Source organism: Arvicola amphibius, chromosome 3 (assembly GCF_903992535.2).
Source record: "Arvicola amphibius chromosome 3, mArvAmp1.2, whole genome shotgun sequence".
NCBI lineage: Eukaryota > Metazoa > Chordata > Mammalia > Rodentia > Cricetidae > Arvicola > Arvicola amphibius.
Genome location: NC_052049.1, coordinates 187,599,481 through 187,622,415, shown reverse-complemented (window position 1 = coordinate 187,622,415; position 22,935 = coordinate 187,599,481). Strand labels below are relative to the sequence as shown.

Here is a 22,935-nt window from a genome sequence, read left to right as displayed (position 1 = left end):
GGGCTGGAGACAGTTCAAATTATATTTTAGCAAAGCATTCATTCTGTTCATCTCCCAAGATCTGCAGTGCAGCTAAGGATACGGACTGATATGTTTGATGGGGGAAAGTCAAAGAACGTAGAGCATTCAGGCTATGGCATGGCTGCTTATCACCGTTAATACATACCCAGAGTGAAAAACCAGTACAAACTAGGCAAAAAGATTTTAAAGATTGTTTGATGGGGGGAAAATTCAGGCAAATTTGAAAGCCTCAGACAAAGCGTGCAGAGCAACAAACAGTGCTGTAGTTGTTGAGTCCCACGGAGAAACTCGTGCTCCAGGTAAGGAGCCCTGGAGAGAGCCCCAACCCCTGGAAAGTGTCCTCGTGAAAGGAGTGTGTAAGCTCAGGATGCCTCCGGAGGAGGGGTTCCCTGCTCGGGTCCAGGGGCCCAAGCTGCGTACCTAGCTGGCAGCAGAACCTGACAGCATTGTCCACACCAAGGCCAGGCAGTCTGTGGCAGTCAATGGCCCTGAAAGGCTACTACGTGAAGCTGTGAAGATGAAACCCAATTTGCAGTGAGACCCAAGGATGTTAGTTCAGAAGCACAAGACTGCTGCTGAGGAAAAGTGGAGGAATGAGATGGAGCCTGAGAGAGGCTGTCTGTGCAGCAGGGGCAGAGCAGGAGGCCCTGTGGAGCCCAGAGATTCCATCACAAGCCCCACTGCCAGGCATGGAGCTGGAGGGCCCACGACCAGTCCCCGGGCTTCTCTTCAGGTATGGGGACGTTCACTGGGAACCACTGTATGTCGGAAACACGTAGCTGGTTTATAGGCACTCACAGCTAAGATACTTTGAGCCTCAGATAAGACAGCTCTGGACTTTTGAATAATGTTGGAACTGTTAAAGACTAGGGGACTCCTGAAGTTGGACTAATTATTCTGCATTGAGATAACCATGCACCTATGGAAAGGGCTAAGAGGCTATAGCTTCAAATTGCTGTTTGGAGATCAAACTGGCAGGGGGTAGACCTGTCATGTCAGAGTGACAGCATCCAGAGTCACCTAGGAGACAGTCCTGTCCATACCTGAGAGGACTGTCTATACTTAGCCTTTGGGGAGGTGTGTGAAGAATTATGGGCTTGCTGAGGCAACCCCATCTCCCCAACTGTGGACAAATAAAAGGGGAGCTGAGCACAGCATTCAACTCTGCTCCCTGGTTGTGGACGTGCATGACCAGTTAGTCACCTCGAGCTCCTGCCTCCATGCCTTTCCTGCCATGGTGGACTTTAGCCCTGAACCAAAATAAAGCCTGCCTTCCTCAGGCTGCCAGCCAGGTATTTTGTTACTGGGTGAGACAGGTCACTGATTCAGGCTGCTATCAAGAATCCTGGTTCACAGAACTTCTGCGACTGCCATCTGATGGGCAGGAGACATTTCAAGGGCAAGTCTGGGGCTTGGAGACTGTGATTCTCTCTGGATGTATCTATGTGTTCAGTCAAAGAGGAGACTAAAATATGTCCCTGGCAAAGAAGTGGGTGTGTCTGGAAGACTGGGTGCGTGTGGTCTGGAGCCCGCATGAGTTGGTAAAGGTGAATGTTGAGGCAGGGAGGAGCAAAGGTCTAGCTAGAAAATGGGGCTTTTCCAGCTTGAAGAGCCCAGCCACCATTCTCACAGGGATGAAGCTGGACCCTGGGCAGTGACAGCCTAGGCCAGCGGGAAGGCTAAGGAAAAAGATACTGACAAAAGACCTTTTTGGATGTGTAAGAATGGATTATAGAAATGACACAAACCACCGAATGTGCGAAGACCCACTGAACTGAGAGTCAAACAGGGCACCATGACAGGAGTCCCTTAAGCCACTAGATCTGTCCCCTGGGTTCTGCAAGTGGAGGTGACAGTGACCCAACAAAGTCACCAGTGAGAGAGGAGGGCTGCAGAACACAAAGGCTGACTGACTGAGGCAAAGGCTCTATGGCTCCGGGGAAAGGGCAGACCTGGAACCACGAAGACTGCAGGGTCTTGTGGTTTGCGAAGCTAGGGACGAGCCAGGTGAGGGAAAGCAGGTGAAGTAGTCACAGCTCTGTTCTTCCTTCTGTCCAGGCAGTGTTAAAGGAAAGGCTGCCGTCAGGACCGTGGTTTCTGCACACCTCTCCGCCCCCCCCCCAGCGATGGGAAGCAAACTCCGCCTCCTTGTGCTGGACTGGCACGGACAGAGCGACACTCATGAGAAAACCACAGACTCGGCGTCTACTGCTGAACACCGTATGTCACTTTATTATTGATCACTTCCCGTCTGTCACACACCTGTCATGTTCACACAAGAAAGACTGGTCAGAACTAGAGGCAATGACCAATCAGCCAATGAGTTTGTGTTCTCAGTGCACACCAACTCTGACTTGGTAGAACATCTTTGTTCAGTTTCATGACTATTAAAATTGGTGTCAAGATTGTCACATCTTTAAATACAGATAGAATTCCAGAAGTACATAATTATATATATATATATATATATATACACAGAAAAATACAAGACTAACTTTTCCCACAATATTTAATTTATACACTACTGTAACTCTAGGTGACTTCTGAAGACAGGTTAGGGGACAAGTCACTGGTTAGAGCAAGAAGTAGTTTGGTCCACTATTGGTGTGATGGTGTTCTGCTCCCGCCCTGTGACAACATCCCAGGACATAGACACATGCACAGACATCCGCTTGTCAACGAATGGGTAAGACACCACTCAACAGACATTTATGTGCCCAGAGGGTCACCAACCACACACAACTAATAAGGCTATGATACAGCTCTGCAGCATAAATGGCCAACACTGCTGATCTAGAGTGAGCACCGTATATACACCTGAATATAAAACCACTGGAGACCAAACGCAGACGGCTGAGTTCAGAGGTGCCACTCCGAGGCTGGACGTGGCCACAGAGGAGTATGTACATTACTTGGAAAACAGCTGCGACAGAGTTTATTGCGATGCCCCTATAAACGTCTCTCCTCGCTCACACAGACACGGCTCTCACGGTCTCTGTGAACCACACTGGTTTCTGGCCCTTTGAAGATCCCTGCTTAAGAATTTCAAGCGAATATGTTCTATGGCTTCACCCACACATCCACCTTCATCACTTTCAACTATACAAATGTCACGCTGAAGGGACTGTAGCTTAAAGCACAAGCAGTTAGCCTAGGTCTAGGAAGTATCTTAAGTATCATTTTTACTTAGCATAGTCAGGTTATACTGTGAAGTTCGGAGTAATATATATCAACCCTAAAGGACTGAGTCTGAGCACTGACAAGTGACTGGCCTGTGCCCTACCCGCTCTGAATTACACAGTCAGGAAAGAAAGCGGCAGAGTGTGGGAAGGACCCTGGGCCCAGTGACACCCATCCCACAGGTCACTTATGTACTGCTTTCATAACCCTAGGGCACAGTGTAAAAAACAAAACCAAACCAGCATCTGGGCTTCCCAGGATTAGGGAAGATGTGCCTCAGAGAAGATGCCTGGGGAGCTGATTATCAGTCGGGACCAGAACTCTGGTCAGTGTGGCAGGAAGGCAGCTTGGAGCACTACCCTTTCCTGAGGAGTTCTCATCAGCTGCTCTTTGCAGCTGAGCCAGATGCTGCCATGGATTGGAGAAACCAGAGGCCACCTAACCACCAAGCTCCTGAAAAACCAATCCCAGGAAGCTGTTTTACTGTCGGTGTTGACTCTGCTGCCATCTGTGTGTGCTGTGACCACTGCAGTGGGAACTCCAGCATCTCCTCTCCACACAGGTTTGAAGGAAACCCCGCTATGTCCTGCGGGGGGGACTTACAGAGCCTCTCTTTGATCTGTCAGACAGACAGACATACACTCTAAGAGTACTCTAAGAGTTAAGACGAGAGTTCACCTCATCACCTCACAAAAGATTGTCTCCTTGTAATTCTACAGGGGAAGCTGCCTCACAAAGCTAAGTAGCTGATCTCACCTACTACAAACAAGAACATCTTTGTCAATGAAAACGTAAGAGCCCCAACTGTTTTCACACTATCGCTTAAGACAAACAGGTGTGGGCGCTCAAACCGTGGCTCGGTTCTTGGTGCACAGGCCCTGGGGGGCTGGCAGCGGCTGTTGCTCCGCCCAGGCCCGTGGGCATCACCACGTTATTGCTTTGGTTCTGTCTCAGGCACCAGGGTGCCTCAGAGCATGGAGTTTCCCTATCACCGGAGGTCAGGACAGGAATTTGGGCTTTTCACAAGGAAACGAAAGCATTTTCCCTCCAGGTTAAGTGCAGAACATGAATTTCTAAGCGCTCCATTTACGTTGGGTTCCAGATAGACAATTTCATCCTGGTCATCCACACTGAAATCATGAATGTAAAATCACACAGTAGACTTTTCGGCTGGAAAAGAAAAGTAGCGTGTAGCAGCATGCACAAGGACCATGCATTGTCACGTCAGAACAAATGAAGTGAGCGGAGCGCGCTTTACAGGTCAGATGACGTGGCAGCAACTGGCGGGGCTGGAGGCGCAGAGCAGCCCCTCCTTGCGGCTGCGCTGGATGTTCACGGAGATAGTCTTTTCGCACAGAGGTAGCTGGAGCACGTTGTTCCGCAGCTTCTTGGTCCTCATGGGGTCCAGGTCAGCAGCGGGGCCAGGGCCTGGGGTGCTGATGCACATCTTCCACGTGGACTTCTCCTGCACCTTCACGCTGGAAAACAAGGCCTTCTGCGGGTCCAGAATGTACTTGGCGCTGTGCAGCTGGGAGCCTAGGCACAGACTAACAAGTTTGAGGCTCTGCACAAGCTCCGCACCGCGTGGAGCAGCGGAGGCCGAGGCTGGGGAGGATGAGGAGGAGTCGGGGCCTGCACAGCGTTGCGAGGAGCCTGCTGCACCTGATGGAGTCCCGCCTGAGCCACCCTGGCCGCCACTGCCCGTGCCCTGATCTCCCGGGCTGGTCTTGTCCACCCCGCCACCACTGCTAGGCTTGCTCTGGCCGCTCCCATCACCCTCACTGCCCGGCGGCCCCTCGCTGCTGTCACGCCGGTGCCATGAGTAAGCAAAGCCGCTGTCCTTGTCCAGCCGCCTGCGGCTCTCAGAGTCATCATCGCTGGTCTCAGAGCTGCTGCAGCTCGAGCCGCGGCCCTGGCTTTTCCTGCGGTGGTAGCGCTTGTGCACCGTGCCCGGGGAAGCGATGTTCATCTTCAGCCGGCTCAGCTTGGGCGGCAGGTTCTCGTCCATGTCGAACTCATCGTCGGACTCGCCCTCTTCGAAGATCTGGTTGAGCACCGGCGCACTCTTGCGAGATGTCAGGCGGTTCGTGACTGACGGCTTCCTGCGCAGCACCACCTGCGTGGACAGAGACACAGGCTTCTTGTCTTCCTCCTCCTCCTCCTCATCTTCTTCCACCCTGAACAGACACTTCCGCCCACTGGCAGCAGGCGTCAGGCTCGCGGGTGGCACAGTGGGCAGTGCTGGCCCAGCCAGCTCCGGGAGCTCGTCTTTCTTGGCCGAGTCACACAGGCCTTTGCTCCTGTGGCCATTAAGAACATTGTCAGCAGCCCGAGCAGGAGACTGTGGGACCGTGGCATGTGACAAAGGCGTGGCAGTGAGGTCATCCTCAAGGTCTTGGGGCACATCGATTTTGGTCGGCCACGACTGCCTGTGTGACAGAGGAGACAATCGTCATGTAGTCGCTGGCCTGGCCTGGGAGACAGACAGCTTGGTGGGTAGAGTGCTGGCTGCCACCCACGGAACGTTAGATGTGACGGGCCGAGGACCCTTGTAATCCCAGCACCATCACAAGGTGGTGGATAGAGACTGGATTAGTTCCAGAATCATCGGCCAGCAATCCCTGCACACATGGCAAAGACCCTGTTTCAGACAAGATGGAAGATGAGGACCAAAACCCAAGGTATCCTTAAACCTCCACACACAGCCATAGCACACAGATCCTAACACACACAGAGCTAGGATGAAATCCACAGATGTAAAAAGCATTTCAGGTCCATCAGCAAGGATACCAGAGGGACATGTGGCAACTTCATCACACCACAGCTGCCAGAAAAGAACATGGGGCACACAAATATTGGGGCAGCACAAGTTCTCCCTAAACCTCAACACCACACACTTCTACACATGCACACCTACATACACGCTCACATACACCCAGACACACACATATATATGTACAGCTGCACACACGATCACACACACATACACCTTCAGACAAGCTAATATATACATACACACATGCATATGCTATCATCTACAAATGTACACATGTACACCTACATACAAATATCCAGTATACTCTCACAAATAAACACATGGACAGACTCATATGCACACATGTTCATCACACGTACCATCTACATATGTACACACGCACGCACACACAGTGCAGATGAGATTCACCTAGTATAAATCCCCACACAGGGTACTAGAGAGCAAAACTGTTAAACACTGTCTTTCAATCTGGAGGTCCCATGTGGGAGGCTCTAAATGGCCTGAGTTCCTGACCGTGCTCTCTGCTGAGGGAGTGGGGTGAAGCCAGAGGGTGTAATGATCTCAAGAGCATTCACAATAAGCTATTTTCATGATGACATTTGCATTTCATACCAATTAAAACTGCAGTTGTAAAATACCTTAGCGCAGACATATTCCCCCCTCAGCAACTGTATGGGGGAAAAACTACTTCTTGCCTCGACCACTGTTGGAGGCGCGTAACAGGCAGGTTTTCAGAGAGGCCACCAAGTGAGAAAACCAGCCAGAGAGCCCTGAGCGAGGCCCGCAGTAGGAGTTAAGGCACAGGCCCTGCAGTCGGGCCATGGAGAAGGAGGAGCAGCACGGCAGAATGCAGGCTCAGCTCTTCTCCATCAGCTTAAAGCAAAACCTACTGAGTAGCCACACTCAGGGGTAGCCTTGGCAAACACCGTGTGAAAAATCACAGTTTGGCAGCTCACCTCTCCTGAGCAGGTGACACAGGACTCACCTGTCCAAGCAGTGACAGCCGGGAGAGCCCATGTTAATGGGAGAGAAGGAAAGCCGCTAGAGAGCACTGCAGGTGGAGCGGAGATTGCCGGGGGTGCCCGGAGGGGGTGCTGATGGTGAAGCCCCAGGACTGCTAACCCGCAGGGCAGGCTTCACCAACCAAGCCCGAGGGTCAACTTCAGGGAAGGCTCTGGTCAGTGGCCCCAACAGGAGTCCACCCTCCTCGCCTCAGGAGGTCAACAGTGGTACTCGACCAAATCAGAGAGATGTGTTCCTGAGATTCCAATAGCTAATAAAGCAGCTGACTGATGTAGCTCTCTAATCTCTGACACCCCAAATGCCCCATTTAAAAGTCTTCCAGGTAACTAAGGGAATTCGCACTGCTCTTGGGAGGCGGTCTCTAGGGACCCAAGAGGTGAGGCACCGCCAGCACACAGCAGAGGAACGTGATCTCACCTCTGTGGAGGAAACTGTCATGGCCATGAGGGTGAGGAACCTCCTCCCTGCAGAATTATGAAGCATCAACAGACAGCTCCCTATTTCAAAACATTAGCTTACTAATATCAATGAAGGTATTTTCTCACCTAAACTGGGCCTTGATGTTGCTGGGGCTTGCAGACCTGCTCTGTATTTCCTTCTCTTGCTTTTCTCTCAGGATCCTTTCAGCGAGTAAGAAGTAGGTGGCTGTGATGTGGTTGTATCTGTTGGTTTCCAGGGCTCTGGAGAAAGAAATCAAGATGATCAGAAGCTAAGCAGCTAAGTTTTTACAAGATTAGTATAACCTAATGAAATCCAGTATCTGGGAAGCTTTTAAAATGAGACAAAAATACAAATTAGAGAGAACTAAACCATGTAGTTTCTTAGGTTATTACTGACATCAAAAAGAAGCAACTGAGCCGGGCGGTGGTGGCGCACGCCTTTAATCCCAGCACTCGGGAGGCAGAGGCAGGCGGATCTCTGTGAGTTCGAGACCAGCCTGGTCTACAAGAGCTAGTTCCAGGACAGGCTCCAAAGCCACAGAGAAACCCTGTCTCGAAAAAAAAAAAAAAAAAAAAAAAAAAGAAGCAACTGAACAAAAATGTGCGCATCAGTGAGCAAAGAGCAGACTGCGGTGTAGCTGGACTGCTATCCGCATCCAGACATAAGAAGAGACAACAAGCTTCTAAGAGTGTGTGTATTTTCTGGAAACATGGCTGGTAATGTGGAGCTGATTTCTTTCATGAGAAGAATGGACTAAAGACAAGACCCATGCTACCCAGATAGTCTGTGAGCCAGGGTCAATCAGAATGGTGGGAAGTGGTTTTTACTTTTGCACGTACACCGGACAGCAATCAGTGCAATCCAGAGGGTGCCACTCTCATCCTCTGCTTTAGTGAAATCAATGTGCTTGTTCATCCATTCAAACAACAAGCTCCCAGGTCACCACATCAGGCCAGGCAGCACGGTGGCCAGGTGCTGGAGACATGACAAGAAAACACATGGCCCTGCCCACCTCCTGCAGCTGGCCGTCATGGGAAAACCTCACAAGGCTTAGGAACACACAGCTCTGGTTTCTGAACGCCTCTGGCTTTGGGAAACTACAGCATGTGTAAGAAACAGGGTTCAAGATCACTCTGAAACATACAGGGCAGCTGGTGAGGCAGGACATCCTGGGGTCAAACTCAGGGAGGGGTGATTTCTCACAAATGGTTCCTGAGAAAGCAGCTGTCTGTGTTCAGGGGGTATCCTTTACGAAGACACTTAGGCCTTTAAACTCAGGAGCTGCTCTCAGAATAAGCAGATTCTCCGAGCATGAGCAGTCAACAAGAAGTGTGAGTAGCTGGGAGCCATGTGCTTGGCAAGCTGCGGTCACCATGGGTTTGCAACAGAGTCTGCACTGAGTCTGCAGGTCTGACACTACAGCACACGCGGCGACATTCCTACACATCCTGACAGTGTCTGAAGAGCCAGCAGGTGTCCTGCACTTGCTCAGGTTGTGGGGGTGGTGGACACCAACCAGGGGACACTCAGAAGCAACTGAGATCCTGCAGGAAACTAACACCAAGATTAAAAGTCTGGCTTTATTTCTTCAAATCTTTATTTTTACTATGCTAAAACTACTACTCTAAAGGGGTGTGTCCTTTCTACAGATATGTTCTTTCCCAGAGACCAGAGTTCCCACCAGACATGTCTGCTAACAGACAACACACAAGGCCTCCATGTCAAGCCTGTGCCCACCTCTTTCCCAGGTCAGGGAACTGCGATCCACAGCCAGACCCAAGTGGCCATCCCATGGTGGCCTCTTTCTTGCTTCCCTGAGCTGGGGCATCTGTTTCATTAACACACTAACTGCACTCTTCATCTGTGGGAGTGCTCCACTGTTTCCAGACAGACGGTCCTGACCCGTGCTGGAGCGGAGCGGAGCACCGTCACGCTGCACTCTCCTCAGCGGCACTAAAGTCACTAAAAACTCTTCTGAGTTCATGAGCAAATATGTAATGTGCAGGTTCCAGGACGCTGCAGAGGCCCAGGGAGCAAACAACAACCGTCCTGGTACGCACAGTGCAGCCAGAGGGATCACATGACTAAACGATCCTGCTGGAGCCTGTTGTCATGCCAGGACCCAGGAATGATGGGGACGCTTCTACAGACGCCGAATCCTGAGACCCTACCATCCTATCCATCCCACTCCACAGGTGCCTACCCACTGACACTGCCTGCAACGGGCTACCTGTCCTCTAGAATGAAAGACAACATGTTAGCTCACGTGTGAATCCTGGAGGACAACGGCTGCCTACTGGGAAGTCTGTCTGTGTGTGTCTCCTGTTCACTGTGTGCTTCCTGATGGCAGACGCAGTGTGACTCGTCCAGCTCCTGATCCTACCACCATGCCCTTCCCCACCAGAGAGAACCACATCCCCACACTAAAGCCCAGAATTAACTCCTTCCTCCCTGAAATGCCTTTTGTCAGCACTCAGTCACAGTGATGAGAAAACCAAGCAGCCTGTCAGTGTCAGGAAGCCCAGACGTACTCTACAATGGCGTCTCGGTCTGCGATGTCCCCGAGCACCATGCGCTGGATGATGCTGTTGTGCTCCTCTTCTGAGAGGTTCTTGTAGGACACGAGGGGGATGTTGTACTTGGTAGCTGGTGAGGGGTCCACTCCCTGGAGCCAAGGGTGGCTCTCAATCTCTTCCAGAGAGGCTCTCCTTTTCGGGTCTCTCTGCAGCATCCGTGTGATCAGGCTGCGAAGGAAGGAAGCCCGTTACTGAAGCAAACTGTGTGCAAGGACTAGTAATGATGGATGTCACCAACAAGCACTGTTTCTCACATAGTCACAACCATTTATGGGTTCACTGACAAATGAGCATCTGGTGCCACAGTATTTGTAAAGCAAAACCACCTCAGCCTCCTGGAGTCCTGGTGAGGACCAGCTCCTATGGTCAGATAACTGGAGATGTCAGCCTCTGCCCCACTACACACTGGCCTGTGCACAGCAGGCAGCACTGCCCAGCTGTGCCACAGGAGTACGTGACTCTCCTGATGAAGATAATGCCATGTGAGAACTTTTTAGGAATGTATTGACAAAAAACTAACAAGGAATATTTGATGACAAACAGTGAAAGCAGGAGCCATGGGGACAAGAGCTGGTAGCTCCATCTGCTCCTGCTTTGTTTGGAAGGCTACATAGGGTTCATGTTACTGAATGCAATGGGCAGGTGACAGTTGGTCACAGAAAGCTCTAGGAAAGAAAGAAGACTCCATGTCAGTGACGAGAAAGAAATCCACTAGCCAGAAGAGGGTGAGAAAGGAGCCTGTGAGCCCAGTGCTGACTCTGGAAAAATAACTCTTTTCTGTAGAATGGAGCTTAAAAGAATTTCTAAACAGTGTTTCAAAAACTAGTGTAGATCAAACCCACAAAGGAAATAAGGAGCCATCAGCAAGACCTCAACAGCAAACCAGTGCAGACCCTGTGAACGCCAGACATGCAGCACAGACTTTCACTGTCAAATGTGCTTCACATATAAACAAAACTCGAAAATATGACCAGAAAACAAGAACAGGCAAAAATATACTAGACAATCTTGAGAAAAAAAATAAAAAGGGGCTTCAAAAACTGAAGAATAACCCCTGTAATTGAAAGAAGCAAACAATGGACACATTTAGAAACTGTAAGAGAACTCATGGAATGAAATACAAAGTCAAGGAGACACTTTGTTTGCAGGCCGAGAGAAATACCAAGAATGAAAGACAAGACCGCGTGGGAAGAGCTATCAGGTATAAATCAGAGTTCCAAGAGGACATGAAAAAAGAGGAAGAGAGCCTGTTTGGGAAGGTAGTAGCTGAGAATTTTCCAAATTCATGAAAAAATGTAAATCATAAGCCAGGAAGCCTAACACAGTCTAAACAACACGGAAGCTCCAAGCAAAGCAGACAGGTGGACAGCAGAGGCTGAGGAGCAGAGAAGGAAGAACGGGACCAGGGCTGCCTCACGGGGTGACCCCTTCATGGGCACACAGCCTGAAGACCTCCTAAGGAAGCACTGACCACAGCAGAAGGAAATGTGAAGAGCACAGTCTTGGTGGAAGATGTAATTCCAGCCGAGAAAGGAGTTAGCAAAGTTTACCTGAAATGTAGTCAGAAGATCTCTGACTACATAAAATGTTTAATTTCTAGAATTAGAAAACACTACTAAAGTATTAGTTAAAACATTAGGATTTTAAAATGTTTTAGAAGACAATAGAAGTATTAGCTGTGGATTTTTGAAAACTAAAATAATAGCCTATAACTTCCCAGCTAGTTGACACATGAGATAAATGACAGAAGGAAAGTCTCCACCACCCTCCAGGGCAGAAGGTAAGTCAGAGAAGAAGTGACAGAGATAGCCCACACCTACATCCCCCACTGACCACAAGAGAAGTGACAGAGATAGCCCACACCTACATCCCCCACTGACCACAAGAGAAGTGTACAGAGATGGCCCACACCTACATCCCCCACTGACTCCAAGTGCAAGGGGAACAGCGCACAGCTGAAAAGACAAACTGTGGCCCTAGGTCCAGACTGTTCAAAAAGGTGAGGAAAACTGTCACACACAGACGCTGACCCAAAGAAGACAGGTGCAGATGCCCCAGAAATATGACACAGACCTGGACAAGAAGCATAACTCTGACAAAAACTGATACAAAGGGCAGATTCAACGCATCAGGAAGATGATAGTTTTCAACTTACCTGCAGCTAATAACTTTACCTCAGAACTCTCAAAGCAAAAATTAATAAATCTTAAGGAATTAAAAAAAAAGCTATCATCATGGTCGGAGATTATCTCAGTAGGTGAAGAAAATTCTGGATGCAAACATTTAAAAATATAATTACTGAGCTTGACCTTAAAGATGTATAGAGACCTCTGACCCCAGTTGAAAATACAACTCTATCAAAAACAAGACTGTAACAATTATCTTCATGATACACATAAACAGGCCTCAAAAATGTGAAAACATGGAACACCCAGACTGTATTCTTTGACTATACAGTCACTTAGACATCAAAAGCAACACTAACTAGAAGTAAAACCACCTGTGAACAAGGCAGGCATCAAATAAGACAACGAAAGCGAGGAGACTGAGCTGAACAACAGAATCAGCTCCTGGGTCAAGTAGAAGAAATAACACCAACGTGAGGACAGGCAGAATGCGTGAGAAGCCAGTCTTCAGGAAGAGACAGAGCAGCAACAGGCTTCAGTCTGACGACCACGCACGCAGTTGTAGCACCCAGTCAGCAAAGGCATCACGGACACGCAAGACCAACACACTGAAAAGTTAGGCGAAGCGGTCAGGTTCCTTAAAGTACACCACTTAGCAAAACACACCAGAAAAAGTTGGTTGTTGTTTTGTTTTGGACAGGATCTCTCTGTGTAGCCTTGGCTGTCCTGGAACTAGATTGGCCTCGAACTCACAGAAATCCACCGGCCTCAAGGCGTGTGCCGCTTCCACCACCACCCGATGTTGTTTTGTTTCTTATCTGACCACTTTTTTTTAAAAAAAAATATTTATTATTTATTTATTATGTATATAGTATTCTGTCTGTGTGTATGCCTGAAGGCCAGAAGAGGGCACCAGACCTCATTACAGATGGTTGTGAGCCACCATGTGGTTGCTGGGAATTGAACTTAGGACCTTTGGAAGAGCAGGCAATGCTCTTAACCTCTGAGCCATCTCTCCAGCCCCCTGAACACTCTTATAATTATTAAAAAATAATCCTCCTAGGAGGGAGACATGGAGGCAACATCTTAGATCTTGGGGAAAAAAAGCATCCATGTTGATTCTATAACCTGCAGGCTTTCAAATGATGTAAAATGAGATTTGTTTTTGTTTTTAACCTGCACTTGGTGTACACCTGCTTCCTAGGGGGAATAGTAAGATCAAGAACCTAAAACCACCACCACTACACACACACACACAGAGAGAGCTTCCCTTGTCCTATAGTACAAAATCACCCACACATATAGCCCCCCATTTTTGACAGCCAAAAGTCAATACCACCACAACACACACAGCTTCCCGTGTGCTCCAACCTAAAATCACCAGAGACATCAATATACCTCCTACCAAATATCACCACCAACACACACACACACACACACACACACACACAGCCTCCCATGTGCTACAATCTACCATCACCACCAGCCTCCTGTGTGCCCAAGCACCACGACCGACACACAGCCCACAATCACCTCCACCTCCTCACACAGAGCCTCCCCATGCTCCAGTCTAAACTGCACGCTCTACACTATCATTTCCTGACATTCCCACAGTAACCTGTTGAGTACACTGTGCCACGCTCACAGAAGTCAGCAGGAAAGCCAGGACTTGAGTCCACAGGGTTGGATGCCCAAGCTGGACTCCACCTGGAAGAGACCCCCCGCCCCATCTGCCATCGTTTTCTTACAGCCGACAGGAAAAAATTTATCTGATACCCACAATCTCATTTATTTATTTAAAACACATCCCTTTTCCACAACTGCACCTCTCACTGCAATCCTGACCCCCAGAGCGAGTCAGTGCGGGCCTCCCACAGTGGCGCACACCAGAGCACAGGCTCCACTCAGCTGTGGGAGGATGTGAGAATACAAGACACACGTTCTTAAGACATGCTGCCACGAGACAGCCAGGAGGAGCTCTGCAATGCCATGCTCCTGCCAAGGACAAGGACAGCCCAACCCTCTTCTGGAAACGCAAACAGTTCCAAATGGTCTGGCTTTGCCACAAAGAGAAAGGCACCTGCCAGGAAAGGTCTTAACCACCACTTCTAGAGGCTGAAGAGGCAAAATGGATTTCTTGAAAATATGTGTAAGAAATAAGCAAGACTGTTTGGCACTCTTCTGTTTGATTTCTTATCAAATATTACTGCGTGGCCCCAAACAATAACAGCAGAAACAGTAATCTCATAAATTAAATGAACTCAGATCACTGCACTGACATGCTGAAGGCGTGTCAGGCGTTGGAGCCATGCTACGTGCCCATGCTTTACTTACTCCCTGCACCCTGCAGACACACGGGGCGGCACAGTGTACTTGCAGTCCATGATCATGGTCAGTGTCTCGCTGTCGTTGGCCTCTTGGAAGGGCGGCTGCCCACACACCAGCATGAAAAGGATCACACCCAGGCTCCATATGTCTACAAACGAAAGACAGCATTTAAATACTGGAGTATCTAGAAAACCAGGAACATCAGGATGAGGAAAGGGAGGCTAACAAGTACTTTGTCCTTAAAAATATATAAAACAGACTGCAAAAGCTCAACAGAGCAGAGGGGTCAGTCTGACTGACAGGAGAGCTAGGCCATCAGTGCCCAGGCTTCTGAGTCGGGGACACAGTCTGCTTTCCCCAATGGCTACAGCACCCCCAGCACTAAACACATTAACGCTGTGAGGCTGGAAGGGTCTGCCTGAGGTCAGCATCATCTCCGTTGTTTTCTCCTCATCCTGAGGTGGTAACTGGGTCACACAGCCCCTGAGCGGCACAGATGAGAAATGTGAAGCTCAGAGACAAGAAATACGGCTGTCACGCAAGCCAAGCAGAGCCCACACTGGGTCTGTACCACATTACATGGTGGAGCTGGGTCCTAGGTTTAAGTTCTTAGTCTGCAAACAGTAAGAGCTACTCCACAGAGGGTAAGACATGGGGCTGACAGCCTTCTGTAACTCCAGCCCCAGGGCCTCCGAGGACACTGCACTAAAGTGCACACCCAACATACATTATTCAAAAAGTAAAACAAACTTTTTTTTAAAAAAGAAGAGGGAGTAAATTTGTCATTAGTATCCCAGGATTGCCCAGCTTTGGACAAACTGCTGTCCTGGCAGGACCCTGCCCATGTGAAGCTGCAAGAACTGACACCTGAGGACTCACAACAGCAAACAACTTCCTACCTCTTGTTTTTAAATAAAATACAAGCCTTTTAATTAGAAAAAAAGTGATTTTTTTTTTTAAAAAAAACTTTTCAGGTCAAAAAAAAGGATTTAAGAAGGGCATCAAAAATTAATTCGTTCTAAAAATAAAAATGTATTTGTGGTAATATTTATTCACACACAACACTTGAGGCAGCGCTCTGTATACACAGGCTCAGAGGAGGGTCTGTGCCAAGCCATCACACCTGGTAATAGGCAGCTGCTGTTTTCATGTAAGCCTAAAACACCTAAAATAATGGAAGTTCCAACCTAAGAAAATTAAAATTTGTTAATCAAATACCATTTCCTTGGTTCAAAGGAAAAAGAAGGGCAACAAGTGAGAACCCACATTTCTCACAGTGTGGCTTCTCAGGTGTGTGGCACACTTTGCTGTGGGTGTGCTTATGGAAAGCCACTGAAACGAAGGCACTCACAGGCCGCTGGGTCTGATCCTAGGACACGCCTGGCCCTGCCCTCAACACGAGCTGCCCCGATCTTGGGCCTCAGGTCTCTACTCAGGTAACGTCAGTAACAACAGTCGATTAGACTTGTTCTTTAAATAGTTATCAAGAAATATTGAGAATCTCGATTCTAATCAGACCTGAAGGTCTTTAAGGAAAATGTATGTGACTGATTTTAACTTAAACTCTCCTTGTACAACATTTAAAAGATTTATGTGGATGTATATGAGTGTCTTACCTGTATGTATGTATGCCACATGCATGCAGTGCCGTGGAGGTAAAAGCGTGTGTTGGATCCCCTGGAACTGAAGTTACAAACAGCTGGGTGCCATGGCAGTCACGAATCAGCCTCTAAACTGTAACCCACAATAAATCCTTTCTCCTCTAAGCTGCCTCGGTTGCCATGTCTCAGGACAGACAGAACCGTAACTAAGGCAAGGATCATCTCCTCAAGCAAATGAACACTGTCCGTCTGCATGGTCAGGGGGGCAACGAAGGAGGAGATGGACACGAGGAGCAGACCCCACAGTCTGGCTGGAGCTCACATCACTTCTCCATACACAACTACCTACAAGGTGAGGAGCTTAGAAACACAGCCCTGTACTAAGTAATGTGCAAAATTTTGAAGTATTTCAATATGGACCACATGTCAACATGACAGACAGCTTCAGATGTAGAACACTTTCCCATGAAGGAGAGGGATCAGCACTGAGCACGCTCAGACTTGTTCTTATCCAGTGAAGCTTCAACAATGTACGTAGCACTATGTAAGGGGGTCTATAGATTCCCTTCTCTCTCTGTGTGTATGTGTATGGGAATTCATATATATGGGAATGTCTGTGTAGGCACTGATCTAGCTCCTACTGTTGCTGTTATGAAACAGTCTGACCAAAAGCAACTTACAAGAGGACAGGATTCATCGTCACTGAGAGAAGTTAGGGGCAGATCTCAAGCAGAAACTTGAAGCCAGAAAGCCACAAAACACTGTGGGCTGGCTCACTCTCTGGCTCATGACCAGTTAGCTTTCTTACACAGCCTAGGGTCACTGGCCCAGGTAATGCCATGCACGGTTGGCTGGGCCCTCCTACATCAAATAATAAGACAATCCTTCATTGACATGCCCCAGAGTCCAGCCCAATAAAGACAACTCCTCAATTGAGACTCTTTCATGTGCTTCTAGGCTGTGTCAAGTTGACAGTTAATACTAAGACAGCCACACAGCGTACTATTATCACGGATACACAGGACTTCAGTGTTCTGGGGCTGATGTGGGGCATCCTGGAACCAATCTTCTGTGGACACTGAGGCTGGATTTCTATTCCAGATTTGTTTTTCTTCTCTCTTTATCCTTGAATGATTTTACTTTTGGCAATATAAGGGTAAAAGGAAAATCATAAAAAGAGGCTACTAGCCAGGCATAGTGGCACCCACCTAATATACCAGCCCTCATGGCTGGGGCAGGTATAAGGCTCACAAGCTGAGATCAGCCTGAGAAAGAACCCACCTCATAACAAAACAAATAATGACAACAAACAGGCCATGAAACAAATGCAGAAAATTCCCAAGTGATTTTAAAATGTGTGGGTGTGGGGTGGAAAGATGCTTCAGTGATTAAATGTTTACTCTGAAAGCATTAAGATGGGAGTTTGTATTCCCAGAACCCATATACATGTCAAAATGGGCATGATAGCCTGCCTGCATCTACCCTTGGAAAGTGGAGGCTGCATCCCCATGAGAAGTTGTCTAGTGAGTGGCCATATCAGGGCACTCGGGTTTGATTGAGAGACACTGCTTCATTGATTAAAATGGAAGAGCAATCATAGGTAATTCTGGACATCAACCTTAGCCTCCACATATATGTGTGCACACGCACACACACGCACACTACACGGAGAGAAACTGTGTGACCTAATCTACATCCCCACGGAACCGCTGTGGGCAGTGAAGCCTCGCTAACTGTTTAGCACATATGTCCAAAGGCACTGACCGAGCTGCCTGTACTCAGCAACAGCGGCACCGTCCCAGGCACAGCAATGGCAGAGATGAGTGACTCTTGTTTCACAGGGCTCTCATTTCACCAAGGAAAGCCAGGCACAAAGGCAACAAGAGGAAGAAAAGCCAACGGATGGGCCTGGTGAAGGAGGACGGTAAGGAAGGCTCTGCAGTGACGAGGTGGGCTGACAACGGCTCAGAAACCAGAGCCTGTCATGGCTTGAACACTGGGTCCCCAGCTAATGGTGCCATCTTCAGGGCTGAGGATACTGCCCAGTGTCTCAGTTAACTTCCCGTTGCCTGCAAGATGTAGGACCCTCAGCTACTGCTCCAGCACCTCGTCTGCCTGTGTGCCACCATTCTCCCTGTCATGTGATAATGGACTGGACCTCTGAAACTGTGAGTGAACCCCCCCCAATTACGTATTTCTTTATAAGAGTTGCCATGATCATAGTGTCTCTTCACATCAATAGAAACCCTAAGACAGGAACTCAAGCAGGGCAGGAACCTGGAGGCAGGAGCTGATACAGAGACCAGGGAAGGGTGTTGCTTACTGGTTTGTTTTCTCAGCTTGCTCAGTCTCCTTTCTTATAGAACCCAGGACCACCAGCCCAGGGATGGCACAATGGGCTGGGCCCATCCCCATCAATCACAAATTAAGAAAATGCCTAAAAGCTTGCATATAGCTTATCTTATAAAGGCATTTTCTTAATTGAGGTTTCCTCCTCTCTGATGACTTCAGTTTGTGATAAGCTGACATAAACTACCCAGCACAGAGCCCATGAGTGTTGCAAATGGCAGGGCCACAAGAAGGAACTCAGATAATGCCAGCACCTGCTCCAGCTTCCAGACATGGTGCTATCAGACTTGTTTGGCCTGCTGGGTTTCAGTCTTTGGTCCAATCTCTCCTTCCTCTCCTCCTAGTCCCCCTTTAGGAAGGGGAGTGTTTACTCTGAACCACTGCACACTGAAAAGATTTCACTTCCTTTTTTATTATACAGGGTTCACAGCTAAGAGACATTAGTCTCAAAGGGACTGATACAATTATGGGGACTAAACACATTTCACATTAGAGATGGACATGAGCCTTTGGAAGCCAGGAGCAAGTGCTAAGGCTTAAATCTGTACTGTCCCCACTGGCTCATGTTTTGAGCACTTGGTCCTTGGCTTATGGTGCTATTTTAAAGGCTGTGGCACCTTTAGGAGGTTAAGTCTGGCAAAAGTTAAGTCAGTAGGAGCAGGCCTTCGAGGAGTACACCTGGCCCTGCCTCTAGGCTTACTCCCTCTGCTCTTACTTAATAAACATGGAAAAAATAAGTGTTCATTTAGTAAAAAGAAAAAAATCTTTCAATTCACGGTAACACATGAAAAGTGGACAGATCTTAGTCTGATGTTACAGAGGATGGGAGTCACACTGGCTGCTCTCAGGAGAACTAGAAATACAATTTCCAAATGAGTCCTGAAGTCTCCCCTGCTATGCACACAGTAGAATTATCAATCACAACACAGATGAAGGATGCTGATTCTCAGGCTGGTGTAGAATTTATATTAAAGTCTTTTTTAGGCAGGCTACCAAAAGGTCAAAATGAAAACAAGAACAACAAAAGAACACACTAATTTTTTTAAAAATCATATCTAAAATAAAGATTAGAAAGTAATAAAAATGGGAAGCATGAAAGGTTTCAGGTAGAAACCTCTACTATTTTTCCTCAAGCTTTCTCTTAACAGAATTAGTCATGAGTCAATAAATAAACAGAACCAGAGTGGTCTACACCACTGCCAGTGAGACAGCAGCTGAGAGCTGCACCCTTTTCCTCCGAGAGCACTCTTTTCAGAACTGTGTGGATCCTGGGGGCCTACGATAAACGCCAGGTCCCTTGTTTCTTGTATGATAACCTGCAACCTAACTGCCTGTGGTTTACCACACTGAATTCCTATTTACCCAGCAAGAACTACTGGTCTGCATCCAAAATCACCTGGAGTGCTGGTTACTGAAGACTCTTTCCTACTCCAGACAAGGTTTGTGGTTAGTCCCAAGGATACCAGGGCTAGCGCACACAACTATCAGGTTATTTCAACAGATTGATTGCTAAGAGTGAAGCTGAGTCAGGGCCGCAGCTCAGGGGTAAGGTACTCACCAGGCATATGCAAAGCCCTGGGTTTGATCCCCAGCACCAAAGGGCAAACCCAGAGCAAAGTTGAAGAGGGTGGAGGAACCCAGACAGGCTCTTCACAAAGTCAATAATCTGTCTCTATCCCCTTAGTTTCGGCCATTCTCTAGTCTGAAGATGGTTTCAGGGGGAAACAGAGCCAAAAGGAATGTGTCCATTCCAGCCTGCTTCTCCACATCTCCTTTCCAGCAAGACCTGAATGCACCGAAATGCTCTTGGAAACAAAATCAGTGCCACCTGAGCTGAGCTATGGAGTTTGCCCCAAACTGTCGCCATCTGCAGCCCGGCCTCATTCCTGGCACTTCTACCTGTGTCTAAACTTAGCAATCAGCACTGACCACTACTCTACAAGTCTGTGACTCCCAAGTCAAGGACACAATTCTGCCACTTGCTTAAATTCTCAAAGAGCTCCCCCTACAACCCCCATCTTCCCTGAGGTCCCTCACACTGCCTTCCAGCCTGGAGACCCAGCACCAGGAAATCTCAGCTGTGGGGTCATCACAGTTTTTTACCACTGTGCTGAGGTCTCTGAATGCAGGACACATCCCCTGGACTTAGCTGAGCCTGCTACTGGGGTGAACCTAAGACCATGGACAAGACAGTTCTGCAAATACTGTGGGAAAGGCAGTCCCAGACTGCAGGGGCAGGCAGTGCTTATTCCTAGCCTCCCAAAAAACACCAAAGAGAAGGAGTCTAAGAAGTCTGCAGCAGGTGGAGGAGGGTGAAGTTTGCTGTAGTCAGCTGCTTACGGCCTTGTGCAAACTTGTTTGCTCAAGTAAAATGGAAAAATTCAAGAAGCCTAAGATTTATCAGCCACATTGTGAGCACATGCGCATGCACACACATACACATATGCACATACACACACACACGCACACACATGCACAACACACACATGCGCACACGCATGTACACACACATACACACCCCTACACCAGGCAGGCAGCAGATACCAACTCAGCAGACCCTCACACCCACTTTACAACCTAGTGCTATCAGGAAACAACTCCATAAAATGAAGATGAGATTGCTAGGCCTAGAACAAAAACAAAACCACAGCTAAGTTCTTACTTTTAGTATGGCTTCACGAGAGAACACGCCTGCCAGGGCAAGAGTCATCTCACCCAACGTATCCAGCTTTCTGAGCCTAACCCTTTCCTCCACCACTCTCTGGTAACTTCTTGGTGAGATCAGCTGCCCCTGGCTACAGAGCAGGACTGGGGGTGGGGGTGACATTCTCTACAGAAATGAAAGGGCTAAAGAAGGCAGCCTCAGCATAGTCTGTGTTCTCCACTTATGATGGGGCAATCTGTAGGATCCCCTCAAGGGACTCACAGATCAATCTCTCCATAACAAGAGAAATAAGAATTATTTCAATTTTTTTTTTTTTTTTTTTTTTTTTGGTTTTTCAAGACAGGGTTTCTCTGCAGCTTTAGAGCCTGTCCTGGAGCTAGCTCTTGTAGACCAGGCTGGTCTCGAACTCACAGAGATCCGCCTGCCTCTGCCTCCCAAGTGCTGGGATTAAAGGCGTGCGCCACCACCGCCCGGCTTATTTCAATTTTTAAAGCAAGTAATTGCTTCAAAGATTAAGAAAACTCAGATAAGAAAAAAACCAGCTATTTTCTACAAAATATGTAGCTGTTATAAAACATTTTTTAAATCCAGGATAATGGACCATCTTTGTGTGTATGTATATGTGTGTGTGTGTGATACCACCATGTGGAGGGAACTGATCCCATGCTCGTGAACCAGGAAGGAGTCAGGCAATGCTGGTGGCTGTTCTGACTACTTCCGTTCCCCTTCTTCAGGACAGATTTGAATGTTCTTAGTGAAGGAGACAGCAAAGTCAGAGCAAACACAGGCAGCCACCCAGGTACATCACCAGACAAAGTCCTGATCACCTCCAATTCTCTAACTCATCAGAACAACTCCTCAAAGTATTCCTAAAGACTATGGTGAAGAATCAGTTACAAATTCACACCTTGCAAAAGTAGATCTTTGAGGGCTGGAGAGATGGCTCAGCGGTTAAGAACACTGGCTGCTCTTCCAGAGGTCCTGAGTTCAATTCCCAGCAACCACATGGTGGCTCACAATCACCTATAATGAGATCTGGTACCCTCTTCTGGCCTACAGGCCTTCTACAGGCCTACAGTATAATATTTATTATACTGTATAAATAAATAAATCTTTTTAAAAAAATTAAATCTTTGATGACTACGTCCCTTTTACTAGCCCCAGGGGAAAATATCTAGCTACCACTCAATGTTGTTGTAAAACTGATCTCAAAAGTCTAAGGTGCCGATATCATGGAAGTAAAGAGCATGAGACAAGGGCATGGGCACAGGAACACACAGAGATGCTGCGCCTTTCATGGCGTGTCAGTGTGGATGCTCTCCAGGGAGGAACCACTGCAGAACGCTGTTGTCACACAGTGACTTCAAACCCCCACAGTGCACTGCAACACAGCAGTGTGACTCTCAAGACAAAGCACAACTATTTAAAGTCAGCACAAACATGGTCCAATTCCGTTTGTCTGGTCAATGCAACACAACCGGAGCACGCAAAACTGCCCTTTCAAGAGCATGAAGCAGGCCGCCATTTCTGCGGGACATGCAAAACTGGCCATCAAGAGTGCCGTGCTAGGTGGGTGTGGACTATTAATGAAACAGACCTCCATTTCCAAAGAGGTACCTTGATCCTATGGTTCCACCAAAAAGGAGCCTGAGTTTGGGTTGTCCCGTTCAACTGAACTTACAACATGAGTATCCCTGTCAGTTCTTGTTATTCTCAGTTTAAAAAATGACATCCATCCTAATAGGTGTGATTTTCAGCTTGAATTTCCTGAGTGGCCAATGGAACAGAGTGCCTAGGTGTGTTCGCCTGGCATTATCTCTGGTATTTTGTTTGTTTGTTTTTGGATACA

At 48.0% G+C, this 22,935-nt stretch overlaps 1 protein-coding gene and 1 long non-coding RNA gene across 7 annotated transcripts in view; one reads left to right on the top strand and one right to left on the bottom strand.

Moving 5' to 3' along the window:
- The first annotated feature begins 333 nt into the window (after positions 1–333).
- LOC119808793 lies at positions 334–6,362 on the top strand. Of its 2 annotated transcripts, XR_005284563.1 has the most exons (4): positions 334–754; positions 2,080–2,241; positions 3,414–3,763; positions 3,921–6,362. It is a non-coding gene; the product is annotated as an uncharacterized LOC119808793 (long non-coding RNA). The 2 variants fall into 2 exon arrangements; XR_005284562.1 differs by having other exon boundaries at positions 334–2,241.
- Positions 2,228–22,935, bottom strand: part of Snrk (SNF related kinase) — a 55,184-nt gene continuing 34,476 nt past the window's right edge. For all 5 annotated transcript variants that reach the window (XM_038321239.1, XM_038321238.1, XM_038321242.1 and 2 more), the window contains 4 exons: positions 14,478–14,619; positions 9,973–10,185; positions 7,546–7,680; positions 2,228–5,630 (listed from right to left, as the gene is read on the bottom strand). In XM_038321239.1, coding sequence (XP_038177167.1) covers positions 4,463–5,630; positions 7,546–7,680; positions 9,973–10,185; positions 14,478–14,619 — 1,658 coding nt within the window. In that variant the 3' untranslated portion in view covers positions 2,228–4,462. The remainder of the gene's footprint in view (positions 5,631–7,545; positions 7,681–9,972; positions 10,186–14,477; positions 14,620–22,935) is intronic.